The sequence below is a fragment of the Podarcis muralis genome, chromosome 15, assembly GCF_964188315.1.
Source record: "Podarcis muralis chromosome 15, rPodMur119.hap1.1, whole genome shotgun sequence".
Classification (NCBI taxonomy): Eukaryota; Metazoa; Chordata; class Lepidosauria; order Squamata; family Lacertidae; genus Podarcis; species Podarcis muralis.
The window spans coordinates 44,446,661-44,464,047 of NC_135669.1; the positions used below are offsets into that span (position 1 = coordinate 44,446,661).

A 17,387-nucleotide genomic window follows, 5' to 3' on the forward strand; every position below is an offset into this window, starting at 1 on the left:
TGTTGGACTCTATAGAGGGAGAGGCTGGCACGCCAAGCTCCAGGAGCAGCGAAGTAGAGGCAGACAAGGGCAAGAAATTTTCTGCTCAACATCCACCCCATCCCTGGCTGCCATTGCAGGCACCCTCACTTAGCGATCTGCCACTTCCCTCAGTGCTGGGCAGCAACGGATCTTGTTACAGTGGTGCCCCGCAAGACGGAAAAACTCGCTAGACGAAAGGGTTTTCCGTTTTTTGAGTCGTTCCGCAAGACGAATTTCCCTATGGACTTGCTTCGCAAGACGAAACGTCTTGCGAGTTCTTGCGAGTTTGTTTCCGTTTTCTTAAAGCCGCTAATAGCCGTGCTTCGTAAGACGAAAAAACCGCAAGACGAAGAGACTCGCGGAACGGATTAATTTCGTCTTGTGAGGCACCACCTTACATGAATTTTTGATACAAGGAAGGAAAACACCAAATGGTGCCCAGCTGCTGGCTGCTATTGCATCTTTGGGGTCCCCATCAACTATTCCCTAGGAAGAGGTTGGAATTGGGAGTTTCTAGTTTCTTCACAGGTAATTCTGCTTCATGGGACCAGTTTTCAAAAACTCAAACCAGAAAAGAAAGACCATTGCCACTTTTGGGTTATCAGTTTAAAGCAAGAATTGAGCACACTAATGGGAAGATTTGAGTTGCCACCACTGTCCATCCCAAAATGGGTTGTCTGTGAAAGTCACCCCAACTCCTCCTCTTCTACCTTCAACTACCCTCTGAACTTGTATTGTGTACTGGTATATATATTTTACAAAATAAAGGGTTTTCCAGGCCAATGAAAGCCACACAGGATGCTGCCTTATGTAAGGTGAGAGTAATTCTCCATCTGGAGTATTTGGCATTGTGTCTGTTTCAGGGGTGGTGGGCTTCTGGCCCACAAAGCCAAGGTAATGGTGGTTTTGCGGGGGGGGGGGGGGATGCTGCAGCCTTGGGCTAGGTGGACAAAGCCCAGCCCAGCCCCAAACTGCAACGATGAGGAAAATCATCGAACTCTGAAGGAGGAACAACGAGGGTCATTTCCTTTATTGGATGAGGCTGGGTAGGAAAATGGTCTCCTGGATGTGCATCTTAAGAGCCAGCCAGCTCTACTCCAGTCTGCCTACCAGTGGCTTCTCTGGATTTCAGCTCCTTTTAAACTGACAGTGCTGTGATTGAGTAGCTTCCACAGAGCTGTCGTTTCTAGGCTAGGCCAAATGCACACCTCCTCCTGCAGCTTTTACATCTGACCCAGGCTAAGAGATCTCCATAGCTAAAGCCACAGTCTGCCACCTGTCACTCATGGACAATGTCCCAGTGCACTTTAAAGCTAGTTCGTAATGCAAAGAAAAATCTGATTTTAGTAAAAATTTATTTGGCATTTATATAGCAATAGTGCATTAAATCTTATATACACTATAGCATGGACAGCATTCCAGGCCTGGTGCAACATTTATTCCCGTCGGAAAAGAAAATCTAATGGGGCTTCTGAAGGTCAGCAGCAGCAGCAGGATGCTAAGGATACAAGCACACCAAGTTCTACATCTTGCCCATCAGTAATGCAAAATCAAATAGTGCCTTTAAGCTTGTCCAGTCCAACCACAAAAGTGACTCGTATTCACATTTTTACACTAAAGAAGTTTTTCCTTTATCTTGAGTAAATTGTCCTTGAAAGCACTGCAGCTGCTGTTACTGATGACTTGTAACTACCTTCAAAAGATATCATAGCTCCTCCTTTTTTGTTTTATGGGATTAAAGAAGTGCTCAAACTTTTGTGGGTCCTGTAAAAGACAACTCATGCCTCCACATGGCAATTAAGAAATGAAAAGAATTCTGACTCAATGAATAGGGCTTTTCATATAATTTGAACATTCAGATTTAAAACGATATTTGGACACCAGATGGAACTGTTTCACAAAAAGCTTACCAAAACCAAAAGGTTGGTTTAGTGTCTTAATGGTGGTAAAAAAACAATACTTTTGCTTCCAAAACCCAGGGGTTCCCACTGCAGCAGCCAAACACTAGAGCCTAAATTAAGCACCTTTGCATTCTTAAAACTGCACTTTATTTGAAAAGGCATTTAAAAAGCTCTGGTTCTGTTTCCATGCTTGTCACTTCATGATAAAATACCCTGCAAAGGCTGGGGGTAGATGGGATGAAAGTTCATAGCGGGGAGGGCAGTAACTTACAGGGGGAGAAACCCCAGAGGTAGCATGTGGGGGAAGGAAGCCATCATTGCCAACTGTCCCAACTAAGCTGGCTGCAATAAGGCCTGGGGCAGACAGATATTCCAGGCAAATAGCCACGAAGGACCAGAAGCCCCTCCCAGCACAAATGGATAGAGGTGCAAGCATGCCAGTCCTCTCTTGCAGCAAAAGCAGCCCACGTTTTTGATGCAAGATGCCACAAGACTGAACTGAGGAAATGAGAAGGTCAGGGCAAGGCAGACGGGCATTGATTATAGATTGCTATCACAGCTCTTCCAATTAAAAATAAGAAAATAGTTTTCAAAGTGCAAACATCCCATACAATGAGCTAGGGCATACTAACAGAATTACACACATGTATTATGGCTTTTACATTTTCATACAAAGCATCAAAAAATCTAGGAGAAAACATCTTCATAAAATATTTTTAGTATAAAATTTGGCATTTCGTTTAGTTGGCCGGCAGCTCTACAGGTTCTCTCCCTGCTGCTGCTGCTGTTCTGGGTCTGGCCTTGATGTGGCACACAGCCGTTCGATGCCCAGGGGACAGAGCAGCCACCACTGCTGTGACAAAAGGTTCCTGCCTGGTACGATGGAAACCAAAGGACATAATTAGAGGGTAATTCTTTGGATCTGCAGGTCTTTGGTAGCTAGAAAGAAGGTCTGCAAAGCAGCCCCCACCCCCAAAAAAGTTGGCAGGGAAAGTGTCCAGCCAGGATTACAGAATGTCGTCCGACGAAGAGGTCCCTTGCGGAAGGGCAGCTTTTGTCATCGAGAATTCAGACGAGGAGCCACCTGAGAAGAAGACAAAGGTCAGGTGTGGAAGGAGAGCGGCAGCTAGCCCAAAGCAGCTATTCCTGCTCAGAACTGAACAAGGTGAGCTGGCAAGGAGCCGGGTCAGCACTGAGCAGGAAGCGAGGCAGGGCTTTGCCAAGAGGGATGAGAGGCTTCTGGTGCAGCAGGAACAGCTGCATGAAGCCCATGGCACCTGCAGGGTCACAGGGGAGGGGGGGGGAAAGCTGCCATCATAGCACCTCACAGAGACTGGCTTAGGAGCCGCATGGAGTGACCCCTGGGGGGTGGGCAGGAGGGTGGAGCCACTCCCAGCTTGGCCAGCCCAATGCTACTTACAACCGCAAGATGGCCGTTCTTGGCTTTGGCGACCAGCAGTTCGGATCCCGATGTGAAATCAATGATGCCCTCTTTGCCTTGCCCAACAGTGAACTTTATGCTGTAGAGAAAGGGAAGGAGAAGAGTTGGGGCAGCTCTATTGAGGCATCTTGGCTCCAAGCACAAAAGCGGAACTTGGGACCTATAGCTGAGCCACGTCAAATCCATGTCACCACATACCCAGGGGTGGGATTAATAGATGGAAATTGGTATAATAATTTGACAATAAAAGGCAGGATTAAAATCAAAACCAACAAGCAAGTCTTGTCACTAGTACTGCCTCTTAAGTACAGTGACCCAATCTTCAACATGCTTCTCGTACATTCTTTTTGCAGTCCTAACATCCCTTTAATTCAGGCCATGGCTGTCTGCAGAGGAACAATCTGAGGCTGAGAGACTGGCCTCTGGTGAGCTGGGATTTGATATCAGGGCTTCTTGTCTGCATTGCCCAATGGCCTGGTGTGGCACTGGCTTTCCACAGCGGTGCAATACACAGGACATTCTTCTGGCAAAGCCGCTTGATCTATAGACTGCCCCTTCCCTTGATAAAGCAGGAGCAGGCCTGGAGGCCTTTACTCTTAAGAGAAGCAGGAGGGCGGTAGCTCATATGACCCACATCAGACAGGCACACATTTGAAAATAAAAGTATAGCAAGCTCACCTGCCCTGGTTGATATTCACACTGTTTACTTTGTTGGCACAGATTGCAATTTTGGTCAGAGTCTCAATCACAAAATCACTCTGTAGCACCACGTCTCCCTGGAAAACAAACCAAATGTCTTTCAGAGAGATTTTCGAATTCCCACAAGGTACAAATCTGTTGGGAATCTGGCTGCTCATCACTGGACTGAGCCACCAAACCCCAAATCCAGCATGTGCCTGGTCCCTCACCCAAATTCCCTCCCCTCCCAAGCCCACAGCTAATAGAGCAGAGAAGCTACCTTCTGCTTGTTATCCTCCCGGACCACGTGGAGAACGAAGAGGCTGTCACTCAAGCTGCTGACGGACATTCCTGTTGAGACAAGAAAGGGCCATTTTGCTTGGCAAAGTGGGCTCACTCCAGGCACGGCCACCTTTCTCTTCTGTGGCAACACTGGCAGCTCCAGCCCTCTGGGCAGAACAGGCCCCCCTTGCCACCTACAGAGCTCCAAGCTAGGAAGCTCCGTCAGGGACCTGGGCAGGGGAGAGAGGCCCACAAACAGGCCCCACAATGCCAGCAGCCAGCCACGTTCTGGAAAGTGCATCTAAAATCTCAGAGGACAACAAATTTCTCTGAGTTGGCCGCATGCATGTTTGGATTTGGATTTGATATCCCGCCTTTCACTCCCTTTAAGGAGTCTCAAAGCGGCTAACATTCTCCTTTCCCTTCCTCCCCCACAACAAACACTCTGTGGGGTGAGTGGGGCTGAGAGACTTCAAAGAAGTGTGACTGGCCCAAGGTCACCCGCAGCTGCATGTGGAGGAGCAGGGAAGCGAACCCGGTTCACCAGATTACGAGTCCACCGCTCTTAACCACTATACCACACTGTGTCACAAACAACAGCTCCCAACAATGGGGACCAGGCAACGCTTGCTCCAAAAGCAGCTTCTCTCTCCCCCCCCCCCCAGCCTCCAGGCCAGCCAAGCGCTTGTTGGTCACCATCTCCGCACCTGACAGGTTGCCGTAGTCAATCCGCTGCTTGACCTTGGCCTCTTCAACCAGCAGAATTGCATTCTGGGTGAGCAGCAGCTGCCGGGGTCTGGCCTTGTAGCCTTTGCGGTCGTACTTGGTCACGGGAACGGCATACTGAAAGGAGCAGCGAGAATCCCAACAGCAAATTTCCACAGTGCCTGAAGCAGCCTCCAGACAAGAGGCTACGGGGGGCAGCAGGGAAGAGCGGCAACTTCCATCCCGGCCAGCCCTTCTGGGCCGGCTCGGCCTCCTTGCGCCCTTCCTTCAGAGCCCCTGAGCCGCGGCCAGAGAGCCTCCGGAGCCCTTAAAAAGGATCCCCCGCGAGTAGGGGGGCGCTCCAGGTGCCCTGCCGAACCCCCACGTTCCCGGGCTTCCTCCACCTGAGATTTCTGACGGGTCCCCGCCTTCGCCGTGGCGGGCGACCCAGTTTTCATGGAGCTAGTTCCTCCGCTTAGAGGAGCTCCGCCATTAGCCGCTGGCGCTGTCCCCGGAAGTTCCGGCCAGCCCTTCTGGGCCGGCTCGGCCTCCCTGCGCCCTTCCTTCAGAGCCCCTGAGCCGCGGCCAAAGAGCTTCCGTGGCTCACTTACCTTGAGTGTCTCATTTCCCAGCACTTGAAGGATTTTGGCATTAATCTCTTCGCTACCTGCCGCAAAAAGGAAAGAAGGGGGGCAGTTGGAAGCAGCTAGCTGGAGAGGGCAGCCCCACCCCTGGCCAGCCTGAGAAGCCCCACTCACCAAGGCGGGTGTTAAGGAAGAGGCGAGGGACGCTCTGAGGATAGTTGTCCTTCTTCCCCTTGAAGATCTCGCTGGCCACCACTTTCTGCTCCAGCTGCGGGAGAGACAGGCGGAGTCACAGCGCTCCCCAGGGAAAGGAGGAGCCACTGGGAAGCTGCTCCCAGAGAGCCCTTCTCCTTGGGGTGGGACAGGCAGGGAAGGAGCCCCAGCGCTACCCACCTGCAGCTTCCACTCGGGGCTGATTCTCTTGCAGTAGCTCCACACCATGTTCTGCATGCAGAGGTCTCTCAGCAGCTGAGATGCCTGAAGAACAAGGAGGAAAGGCAGCTGCCAGATGGAAAGGGAGACCACAAGGGGCAGCAGGAGGGCAAAGACATCCCCCCGTCACACCATACGAGGAAGGAGGAGCAGCTTTTAAGCTCTCAGGACCTACGCAGACACCAGCTCACAGATTTAACTGGCCCCAAGCTGGGAGGGCCCCCTCTGGACATTTGCACAGGGTTCAGGGCAGCCTTGCGGCCTGAATAGGAGGTGGTGGCAATGGCACAACTTCAAACTTAAAGGTTTCCTTAGATAAAAGCTCCCTGCCAAGAGGACCATCTCTTCCTCCTCCTCCTGAGCCAGATATTTTGAGGTCAGAGCAGGAGCTTTCTCCCCGCTTCATGCTTTTGCCTGCCTGAATAACACTTTGAGAATGAAAGCAGGCCTCCACCTCTTGAAGAGATGGGCCTGGCACTTGTGGGGTCTCCAGCTCCTTGTACATCACATCTGAGGGAGGGAGAGAGAGGAGGGAGGGGCGGTGTCTGGCACCAGGTCAAAGGCGTCAAGAATCTTCCCTCTCCTCTCCCTGCCAAATGTCCCACAATTCCCATGCTGGGTTGCAGAGTCTGTTTTGCTGACTCCCTTTGGAACATTAACAACAACAACACAACATTTATAAACTGCTTAATATTTGAAAATCTCTTCGGACTGCAAGGAGGGGGAAGCACTATCACAATGATCCGGGTTTGTCCATTCGAAAGCAGAGCATCTCATTCAGCCAGGAGATGGTGGCCTAGACACTCTTTTGCTGTCACCCACAACTGCTGATGGACAAAGGACGTGGGACATGCAGGCCCCTGCTTGGATCCAGGCCCGGGACAGCAGCAGGAGGAGGAGCTCCTTGGGCGAGGCAGGGCTCCCACCCACCCCACCCCACTGCACTGCCCCTGGAGCTACCTCTCTCAGGGAGGGCGGAGGCACCGGCCAGGACTTGTCCAGAACGTTCCGGGGCAGGTTCCGCTTCAAGTTCATCAGGAAGGAATAGCGGATGTAGTCAAGGAAGTATTCATTCTCGGGGCAGCGAGCATAATTCCGGTAAATAAACCCCTTGATGAACCTGCAGGGAGATCCAGGGAAAGGCTTCTTAGGAGAGCAGAGTGGCACTAACCCCCCCCCCCCCAACAGCCCCCACCTCCCCTCACAAGCCCTGCAAGGGGCAGGGTGCGCCCGCCCCCCCCCCCCGGCCCAGGGAAGGGAAAAGGGAGCCCAGACGCACCGCCGGACGGTCTCCACGGCCCGCTTCTTCTTGGCTGCCTTGCGCCGCCCCAGTGTCCCTCGCCACCAGGACTGGATAGTGATGGCTGGAGGGAGCAAAGAGGGGGAGACGGGGGGTCAGGGGCACAGGACAGTGCTGGTGAGGGGGCAGGAATGGTGGAAGGAGCCTGGAGAAGGGCGGCCTGGGAGCCTGGCACAGAGGCGGCCACTCCTTCTCCCCTGCTCCAGAGGGCACCACCTGCAAGGGTGTGGCTGGTTCTGGCCAAAGGGAGGGCAGAGAAAATCCCTAAGAGCAAGGGCTCTTCAGTGGGAGAAGAGGCTGCCGCAGGAGGTGGCCAGGGGGGTCGTTGCCAGAGATGCAGGAGGCTACCCAACACTCTCTCTCTCTGGGCATTTTGCGATTCCCAACCTTTCCTCCTGAAATGTTGCTGGCCGGCCTTTGCTGGACCCGCAAGGGAGGTATCTGGGCTTCCTGAGGTGAATGAGATGAATCCCCGCTCCCTGGCCGTTCCAGATGCAGAAGCCAATGGGGCTGGGCCTGGACTCTTCAACACAGGCCAGTCATGGGCGGCAAAGCAGTGGGTGTGCCGCCCTGTCCCTCCCTGCCTCTCGTGGCAGGAGCTGCCCTGAGGAAAGGCGCAGAAGCAGACCCACCGCCTGCCCCACCTGCAAATGGCTGCTGGAGCAAGCAGAGCACAGGGCCCAGAAACGCCCCTGGGAGGGAGGCCCTTGCCCTGCCCACCCCCCTGCTGGCCTCAGGGGCTGCTTGGAGCGCCAGCCCTGCTGCTTAACTGGGGCCACCTTGAGCAGGACTGCTCCTGCAATGGACGGGAAGGGAGGGTCTGTCCCTAGAGGAGAAGCCAAGAGCCGTCGCTGCTTCTTACCTGACAGCTTCATCTGCCGAAACTTCTTCCGCCGGTAGTAGCCTCTCCAGCCTGCCTGGAGCTTTGTGGCTGAAGCCAGGGAGGGAAGAGGCACATTGAGCACAGAGATGCACCCCCCCCCCGGGCAGCCTCAAAGGTTGCTGGGGCCCAGCACCCACCTTCCTTGACCCCCGGAGGGCCCCAGGCATTCCCTGCCCCCAGACTCCCCGATGGGCAAACTCACCCAGACTCTGCTTCCGGATCTCCAGGCTGTCTTCTGTCGCAAAGAGAGTCTTGGGGAAACGAATAAATATTTTTGTCCTAGAAGGGAAATTATCCGTAAGAGAGAGAGAACGTTTACCCCCCACCCCCACCCGGGGCAGCACCCCAAGACTCAGCCCCCTACCTGCCCATCTTGAACTCCTCCTGCTTGTAGCCAAGGTGTTTCACAAGCACAGCCACGCCGTCGTGGGGCCTCCCGTCCCAGGTGGGCCACGTGTCGGGACACAGAGACTTGTACCTGGCCAGGGAAGGGATGGTAGCCTGGTCACATGACCAAGGGAGCGCCAGGCAGAGCCCCAAAGCCCCCAGAAGCTGTATGAGGATCTTGCTGCCCTTCTCCTCTGAGGGGGCTGGAGCTGCCACAGCACAGCAAGCAGACACAGCCCCCCTCCCTTGGCGCAACATTGCAGGCAGAGTGACCACCCTTCATTTCGCCCCCAGGAGCCACCTGCTCCCTCCGAATCCGTTCCTGCGCTGTAATGTTCCTGCACAGGGTTTGCACGCACACCTACCTCTGGAGGAAGACTTCGTATTTTCGCCGATAAGCAAAGCCAGCCCGACGCACTCTCAGGTTCTCCATCAAGCCCAAGTACTTCACCTGATGCCGGATCAAAACTTCATCAAAACGGCCTAGAAAAGGATCAGAATGAAGGAATAAAGGTAAAGGGACTCCTGACCACTAGGTCCAGTCGTGGCCGACTCTGGGGTTGCGCCGCTCATCTCGCTTTACTGGCTGAGGGAGCCAGAGTACAGCTTCCGGGTCGTGTGGCCAGCAGGACTAAGCCGCTTCTGGCGAACCAGGGCAGCGCATGGAAACGCCGTTTACCTTTCCGCCGGAGCGGTACCTATTTATCTACTTGCACTGGCGTGCTTTTGAACTGCTAGGTTGGCAGGAGCAGGGACCGAGCAACGGGAGCTCACCCTGTCGTGGGGAATCGAACCACCGACCTTCTGATTGGCAAGTCCTAGGCTCTGTGGTTTAACCCACAGCGCCACCCGCGTCCCCAGAATGAAGGAGAGTAACCCGTAAAAAAGGGCAGTTGGGCCAACGCCCTGCCCAGCGCCTGGGTTGCCCTCTTGGTGTCCATGGAGCTATTCTTCCACAGTAGACAGTGCCCCCCCCTTCAAGAACAGGGCAGTGCAATCCAGGCAGCATCAGAGGAGGCCTAGGCGGCAGCCAGAGCTTGTAAGTTGGGAGTTTTTGAGAAACTTCAGAGATGAGAAACCTGGAAAGAGTGGATTCCAGCCAAGGCTCAGAATGCCCCCAGACCCCCAGACCAGCACTCCCCGCCCTCTGGGAAGGAAGCGGGGACAGAGGCTGAGACCCACCCGCCTGCTTGGCGTCGTTGGGCTTGATGCAGCGGATGTAGGAGGGGTCCTTGGACATCAGGATTTCCATGAGCTTCGCGAGGCTGTTCTTGAACTGTGTCACTGCCTGCAATGGAGGAGAAGAGAGGAATGGAGCAGAGGGAAGGATCGCGGCCACCTGGCCTTGCAGCAGGGCCACCACCCACCACCCTCCCACCCTCTTTCGGCTCTTACTGTCTCTGGCCTCTTCTTGTCCGTCAGCTCCGACCGGTCAAAGCACTGGTTGACAATGGGGTTCTCTGAGTTGCACATGGCCTGTGGGGGCAGCGAGAGGGAGTCAAAGTGGGCCTGGCTTAGCCCCAGGAGCCCTTTGCATGGACAGGCACCTTCCTGCCCAGGGCACAGGCCCACTTCCAGCCGGGACTCACCTCTTTGAGGTTCCTGAAGAGGAGGTCGTTGTTCTTGTCCAGGAAACCTGGGGAAGGAAGCACAAAACCAGTGGCATAAAAGACCCTGCCAGGAGGAGCTGGAGGGAGGGTTTCCTCCTGAAACAGCGTCTGTATGGGAAGGGGGGCACAGGCACAGACGCCCCTCGCTGCCCAGCACCGCTGCCTGGAGACGACCGCCATCTACCTGCCACGTTGTAGGTGACGTCCCCGGCGTAGTGCTGCAGGCGGAACTCCTCTCGGCCCAAGGACTTCCGGGTCTTGGCATCTGCCAGCTTGTGTCTGTGGAGAGGGAAACCCCATTAATAATAATAATAATAATAATAATAATAATAATAATAATAATAATAATTTATTTATATCCTGCCCTCCCCAGCCGAAGCCGGGCTCAGGGCGGCTAACAACAATAAAATAGTACAACATTCTAAAATCATTCATTATAAAATTAATTCAAATCAAATTGATGGCAACCATTGGGCTAGAGTTCTGTGAGGATTGCCAAAGGAGGGGGACAGGCTGTGCCCTGGCCAAAGGCCTGGTGTAACAGCTCTGTCTTGCAGGCCCTGCGGAAAGATGTCAAGTCCTGCAGGGCCCTGGTCTCTTGTGACAGAGCGTTCCACCAGATCGGAGCCACAGCCGAAAAAGCCCTGGCTCTGGCTGAGGCCAGCCTAACCTCTCTGTGGCCTGGGACCTTCAAGATGTTTTTATTTGAAGACCGTAAGTTTCTCTGTGGGGCATACCAGGAGAGGCGGTCCCGTAGGTACGAGGGTCCTAGGCCGTATAGGGCTTTAAAGGTTAAAACCAGCACCTTGAACCTGATCCTGTACTCCACCGGGAGCCAGCGCAGCTGGTATAGCACCGGGTGAATGTAATCTTGCAGTAAGGACCCCGCAAGGAGTCTCGCCGCAGCATTCTGCACCCGCTGGAGTTTTTGGGTCAGTCTCAAGGACAGGCCCACATAGAGCGAGTTACAATAATCCAGAATGGGCAGAAGATGGGAGGGAGGGAGCCAGAACCAGTGGCTCAGGGTCCCAGAGGACAAGGTTGAGCTGGGGGGGATTGGGTCCCTGTAGCAGGAGCAGATTGGCTGCTTCTGTTCTCAAAGAAGCTGCTGAAACCAAAGTGGAGCCTCCAGTCCTGGGCTGAAGATGGAGGGGCTCCTCCGGCCCCCAAGGTGACTCACGTGAGGAAGTGGGGGTGGTTCTTTATTGTCTCCTCCAGTTTCACCAGGAAGGTCGTGTCGGTGGCGTCTCCAGGCCGCAGGCACTCCTCATCCTGCAGGGCGGAAATGGAAGGACTTGGGGGTCTAGCAGGCAACACCACCCTCCTCCCCCCGCAAGACCATCACTGGAGCCTTTCAGAGCAGATGGAAGCCTCCAGAGGATCGGGGGGGGGGCTTGCAGGTGTCCCCAGGAGTCTGCCCGCTGACCAACTTGGCTAATGGGCCCAAAGGAGGGAGCAGAGCAGTGGGGGTGGGGGCCCAGGAGGGCATTTCCTGTGCTGTGGGGCTCCCTCCCAACAGAGGGGCCTCTCTTGTGAAGCTGCAGACAGACAATGTATGTTTTCAGAACCTTCCCTATTCCTTTGACGGTAAATTTTTTCCACCGATTAAAATCTTGCCTTTTTGCAGCCCTGGGACCTTTGGGGAAGGACGGGACAGAAATGCTATTCCACCCCGCAACAACAACAACAGCAGCAGCAGCAGCAATAATAATAATAATAATAATAATAATAATAATAATAATAATAATAATAATAATAATTCTTTTATTTATACTGCAAGCATCTGGCTAGGTTTCCCCAGCCACCCTTGGCGGCTGACAGCATATATAAAAACATACTAAAACATCAAACGTTAAAAGCTTCCCTCTGCAAAGCTGCCTTCAGATGTCTTCTAAAAGTCAGATAGTTGTTTATTTCCTTGACATCTGAAGGGAGGGTGTTCCACAGGGAGGGAGCCACTACCGAGAAGGCCCTCTGCCCACAATCTTCTCACACGTCCTTGAGGACTTACCAAGACTGAAATGATGCCTTTGAATTTCTCTTCCACTAAGTCACAGATGATCTTGTTGTTGAAGTACTGGACAGGTTCCCACTGCAAAAAGGAAGCGAGAGAGTCTGAGGGAAATAGGCCCCGCTCGGGAGGAGAGGCGCATGGGGGAGCAGCTGGAGGCACCAGCCGGCTGGTCTCCCCCTTTGGCCTTAGGGGGCCCAAGGGGAAGCCCCTCACTGACAAGAGTCAGGCATTAAGGCCTCAACTCCTTGCCCTTCAAAGGAGAAGTGATGGCTGCCATGTTCTTAGGCACCTCTCATTCAACAGAAACGTGGCCAGTAATCCAAAGGGCAAGGGCTCACCAGAGGCCGGCTGGCCAAAGGGCTGACTCTTTTCAGCCTCCTCAGGTGTAAATGGCAGCCCCTCCCTCGCTGGGAGAGCAGAGGAGCCCCCCCCATCACCACTCCCTGCTCTTACCGCAATTCCCTCAGCCTCGTATTCCTCCTGCTCCGACTTCAGCGTGAGCTCGATGAAGAGCTGCTGCAACTTTTCGTTGCAGTAATTGATGCAGAACTGCTCAAAGCTGCAAAGGAGAGAAGGCAGAAAAGAGCTCTTGGCCCCAGCCGAGACTCTGACCCCCCTCCCCCTCCAAGCAACCACTTTTACTGAAAGGGGAGTCACAGTCCCCCCTGCCACAGTCATGGGTGGCAGAGCGAGACCCACCTCCCTGCTGGGGCTGGTTCTTCTCACAGCCCTGCTGGCCTGCAGCAACCGGAGTTTCAGTGGCACAGCACAAGGTCAGAGACAAACCCTGGAGGAGAGCAGCCTGAGGCCAGCCCTGTGCCAGGCAGCCCCTCCTCTTCCTCCACCTGGGCAGGAGCCAGGAAAACCCACCTGTTGTGCTGGAAAACCTCGAAGCCGTAGATGTCGAGCAGACCCAGGACGGAGGCGCTGCTTCTCCAGCCCAGGCGCTCCGTCTCCTGCCAAAAGGCACAGGGGAGTGAGAGGCCCCCTGGGAACGGCCCCCTCCCCTGGCCCCCCTGCCCTGCCTGCCTGCCCCCCCCCCACCCTCCCCTGGCCCCCCTGCACTGCCTGCCTGGAAAGCGGGGACTCTGCTCCTGTCCCAGCAAAGCCACCCTTGCAGGAGGAGGCCTGCTCCTTGCAGGCCCCTTTTCCGAAGCAAGGCCTCCTCCACGGAGGGTGCCGCCCAGGACCCAGCGGCCGTCAGGGGGAGAAGAGCCTGCTGACCTTGTAGGCGAGAGACTTGTTGATCTTGCCCACGAGCCACGAGAAGGTGCGCCCGTAGATGGCCTTGGCGAGGGCGTCCCGTGCGTAAGCCGCCTGCTCCAGGTTGAGGGGGCTGACCAGCTGCAAGGAAGGAGCTGCCGTCAGCCTCTCTCCGGCCAGCGGACTTGGGAGGGAGGGCAACCAGGTACCCGAACCACCTCCCTTGGAGATGGCCACAGTGACCATCACCTGGAAACGCCCCTGGGTTGGCCTGGCCGCCTCCCCCCCCCCCCCACGGCAGTCAGCCGGCCAACCCTCTTACCTCTTCCCCCTTGGCGATGATCTTCTTGTGGGTCAGAGCCTCTCGGAGCAAAGACCCTTCAACCCCCAGGAGCTGCAAGGCAGAAAAAGGAGAGCCACGGCTGAAGAGCCACCGCCAGAGCAGCCTCTGCCCACGGCAGAGGAAAAATGTCCTTCTCAGCCCTGAGAGGAGGAGGAAGGCAGAGACCCAAACTGGGGGAGGAGTGATGGGTGCAATGCAGCCGGGAGAGAAGAGAAGGTGCCACCTGCCCCAGCCCTGCTTAGCATCAGAGAAAGGGTGTCATTCTTTCTCCTCACTTTAGAGGAGAGTGGAAGTCTGGGGGGTGGTTTGGCCTCCTCTCTTCCAGCAGCTGTGACTAATCCTCACCCCCAAAACATACTGAAGGCCTTATTCACACTTTTCAAGTACTCCCAAGTCATTTCCTCTGGCATTCCGTCTTCTGACTCCAAGAGCTGCAGGAATAAAACTGTGGCCTGCCTTCGTATTCACTGGACGTTGATTCCCCCAATGTTACTTGGCCATCTCTCAGACTCATTCATTTCTTTGATCCCTTCTAGAATATAACCCTTTCTCTAGCCTTTATGACACACACGTCCCCCCCTAAAAAACAGCCTCCAAGGGATGCAGCTCAGGCCCATTTCCGAAGGTACCTGGGAGCCTTTCGCTCCCCTCCATGCCCTGCTCCCACTGCCCCCTCCCTGCCAGCTCTGCCACTCACCCTGGCCAGGTACTTGATCTGGTTCTCTGTGGTCACTTGTGCGCTGCCCTCTTCGTCGGCAGCAAACTGCACGTTGCCCAAGTGCAAGACGCTGGCCACAATGCTCAGGAGGTCCTGGGAAGGGAAGAGGGGAGGGCCAGGGAGGGTCACTAGCAGAAGAGCACCACAGAAGGGGGCGCGGGACCAGCCCCCTCCCTCCCAAACACGGGGAGGCAGCAGCAGCGGCAGCCGCAGGAGCCAAAGGGGCCTCTTACCTCCACTTCGTTGTCGCTGAAGTTAATGACGGACAGGGCCCTGCACACGCCCTTCCAGTCGCTCTTGTCGTTGATGGAGCTGACTTTTGCACACTGGCCCTGGCAAGACAGATGGGGAACGTGGGGAGGAGACCCTCAGCAGTGGAGAGGGGGGATGCAGTGGCTGCCCCCAAAATGGACAGGCAGCAGGCAGGCAGGCAGGCGGTCCTCCGTTACTGCTCAGCCCCACTGCAGGCACCAGAAAAGCTTGTGCTGGGGGTGTGCAGGGCTTTACCTTCACCAGGTACTGGTACTGGTGGGGGCTCTTCTCCAGGCCCAGCCTCCGCAGCAGGTCCTCCTCGCCCCCTTCCAGCAGCTGGTAGAAGATGTGGAAGTTCCTCTCGCCGTGGTTCTGGTGCACCACCCGCGACTTCTCAAGGAGGTAGTTCAGGATGTGGCCCCCGATGGGAGCCCCCTAAGGCAAAGAAGGCAGCAGCTGTGGCTGGCGAGGGCAGAAAGGGAGCCTGCTGCTCAGGACCCCTTTGCAGAGGGGCAGAGGGAGCCTGGAGCCAGGCAAGAAGGCTGCTGCCAAAGCTCTCAGGGTTTCCCCACCAAGCGCCTGCAGACCGTCCACCAGGGGTCAGGCCTGCATGCAGAGCCGCCTTTCCACAGGGGACAGGGGAGCGCCCTGCTGCTGGAGCTGTCCTCCTCCTCATCTCAGAAACCAGAGCCCACCCTTTCCGGGACAGGCCGGTCTTTCCTCTCCAAAGAGAGATGCTCCGAAGGACGTGGATCAGAGAAGCTCGCGTGCATTTTCCACAGGGGACATGATGAAAAGCTTTGGGGGCTGGGGGAAACCTGGCTCCACATGATGACAGAGAGAGGGGCTCCCCCTGCTTCTCCGCAGCTCAGAAGATGGGGCTTTTCAGTGGCCCAGTGTGCGCATTGCAATGCAGAAGGGTCCAGTTTCAGCCCCCGACATCACCAGGCAAGGTGGGGAGAGCAGGACGGACCAGGAGGCTAACTCGGTTTGCCCTCCTACGGACTCACCTTATAATCGAACTGGACATCCATGTATTTCCCAAAGCGGCTGGAGTTGTCGTTGCGAAGGGTCTTGGCGTTTCCAAACGCCTGTAGAGGAAGAAGAGGACAACTGATCTCCAGACGTGGGGAGAGGACTCTGGCTCAGGCACAGCCCCTCAGACTGCAGGCCTTGCCTGGCTTGACTTTCTAGCCTGGTCCCCAGCTGGCCTCGACTCGGACCCAAGTGCTGACCACTGCAGGGCCTCTCCTGCCTCCACACAGGCATCCTGGGCCAGGGGCTGGCATATGGGCTCCCTTGGTTGTTGGCACCCAGCAGAGCAAACCAGGCCACAAAGATGGGGCAGGTCTACCGGGGAGGAGCAGCTGTGCTGTGTTGTGTCCACCTCTCTTCCAGACCCAAAAGCCACAGAGGGGAAGGAGCAACTGCAGCCCGGGCACCTTCTGAACTGGGCCTCGTGCTCTTACCTCCAGGACTGGGTTGGACTGCAGGAGCCGGTCCTTGATGGTCTCCACCTGCTCGCTGGCTGGGCAGGTGACGGCGTAGTACTGCAGCACCTTCTTGGTGGCTTCCGTCTTGCCAGCCCCGCTTTCCCCCGAGATGAGGATGCACTGGTCCTTCCTCTCCGTGCGCAGAGAGCGGTAGGCATTGTCTGCAATGGCGTAGCTGAGGAGAGAAGCAAAGGGCCACAGTCGTCACCACCCGGCCAGCGCCACCATCCGGCGCTCCCGGGGCCTGCAGGGGGTGGGGGAAGGAGGCCTGCCAAGGGGCGACTGTGCCAGAGTTTTGCTTCTACTTCTTCTCTCTTCACCCGCCTGTGCCTTAAAGAGTTTCTGCTGAGGCCCTTTCTCCAGGCACCTTCCTCCTTTATTCCAAAATGTCTGCCGTAAACCCAGTACGCATTGCCATTAAAACAAAATGTAAAACAAGTGTAAAAGCTGGGACTGAGACTGATATAATAATAATAATAATAATAATAATAATAATAATAATAATAATAATAATAATTTATTATTTGTACCCCGCCCATCTGGCTGGGTTTCCCCAGCCACTCTGGGTGGCTTCCATAGAAACCAAAAATACATTAAAATATCACTCATTAAAAACTTCCCTGAACAGGGCTGCCTTAAGATGTCTTCTGAATGTCAGGTAGTTTATCGTTTTGATATCTGATGGGAGGGCGTTCCACAGGGCGGGCGCCACTACTGAGAAAGCCCTCTGCCTGGTTCCCTGTAGCTTTGCTTCTCGCAATGAGAGAACCGCTAGAAGGCCCTCGGAGCTGGACCTCAGTGTCTGGGCAGAACGATGGGGGTGGAGGCGCTCCTTCAGGTATACTGGGCCGAGGCCGTTTAGGGCTTTAAAGGTCAACACCAGCACTTTGAATTGTGCTCGGAAACATACTGGGTTTAAAGATCGGTGTTATGTGGTCTCGGCGGCCTCTCCCAGTCACCAGTCTAGCTGCTGCATTTTGGATTAGTTGTAGTTTCCGAGTCACCTTCAAAGGTAGCCTCTTGTAGAGCGCATTGCAGTAGTCCAAGCGGGAGATAACTAGAGCATGCACCACTCTGGCGAGACAGTCTGTGGGCAGGTAAGGTCTCCGTCTGCATACCAGATGGAGCTGGATAGCTGCC

At 55.2% G+C, this 17,387-nt stretch overlaps 1 protein-coding gene across 4 annotated transcripts in view; it reads right to left on the reverse strand.

The window, feature by feature from the left end:
* Nucleotides 1–1,359: 1,359 nt before the first annotated feature.
* Nucleotides 1,360–17,387, reverse strand: part of MYO1C (myosin IC) — a 40,553-nt gene continuing 24,525 nt past the window's right edge. For all 4 annotated transcript variants that reach the window (XM_028708078.2, XM_028708080.2, XM_077919569.1 and 1 more), the window contains exons 4-32: nt 16,224–16,422; nt 15,765–15,845; nt 15,010–15,189; nt 14,736–14,834; nt 14,482–14,595; nt 13,764–13,835; nt 13,463–13,582; nt 13,109–13,194; nt 12,692–12,797; nt 12,236–12,316; nt 11,405–11,496; nt 10,409–10,503; nt 10,204–10,250; nt 10,010–10,090; nt 9,797–9,902; nt 8,980–9,097; nt 8,592–8,705; nt 8,430–8,506; nt 8,207–8,275; nt 7,324–7,408; nt 7,005–7,164; nt 6,006–6,089; nt 5,787–5,880; nt 5,640–5,695; nt 5,031–5,166; nt 4,322–4,392; nt 4,042–4,139; nt 3,343–3,442; nt 1,360–3,006 (exon numbers count right to left, since the gene is read on the reverse strand). In XM_028708078.2, coding sequence (XP_028563911.2) covers nt 2,980–3,006; nt 3,343–3,442; nt 4,042–4,139; nt 4,322–4,392; nt 5,031–5,166; nt 5,640–5,695; nt 5,787–5,880; nt 6,006–6,089; nt 7,005–7,164; nt 7,324–7,408; nt 8,207–8,275; nt 8,430–8,506; nt 8,592–8,705; nt 8,980–9,097; nt 9,797–9,902; nt 10,010–10,090; nt 10,204–10,250; nt 10,409–10,503; nt 11,405–11,496; nt 12,236–12,316; nt 12,692–12,797; nt 13,109–13,194; nt 13,463–13,582; nt 13,764–13,835; nt 14,482–14,595; nt 14,736–14,834; nt 15,010–15,189; nt 15,765–15,845; nt 16,224–16,422 — 2,848 coding nt within the window. In that variant the 3' untranslated portion in view covers nt 1,360–2,979. The remainder of the gene's footprint in view (nt 3,007–3,342; nt 3,443–4,041; nt 4,140–4,321; nt 4,393–5,030; nt 5,167–5,639; nt 5,696–5,786; nt 5,881–6,005; nt 6,090–7,004; nt 7,165–7,323; nt 7,409–8,206; nt 8,276–8,429; nt 8,507–8,591; nt 8,706–8,979; nt 9,098–9,796; nt 9,903–10,009; nt 10,091–10,203; nt 10,251–10,408; nt 10,504–11,404; nt 11,497–12,235; nt 12,317–12,691; nt 12,798–13,108; nt 13,195–13,462; nt 13,583–13,763; nt 13,836–14,481; nt 14,596–14,735; nt 14,835–15,009; nt 15,190–15,764; nt 15,846–16,223; nt 16,423–17,387) is intronic.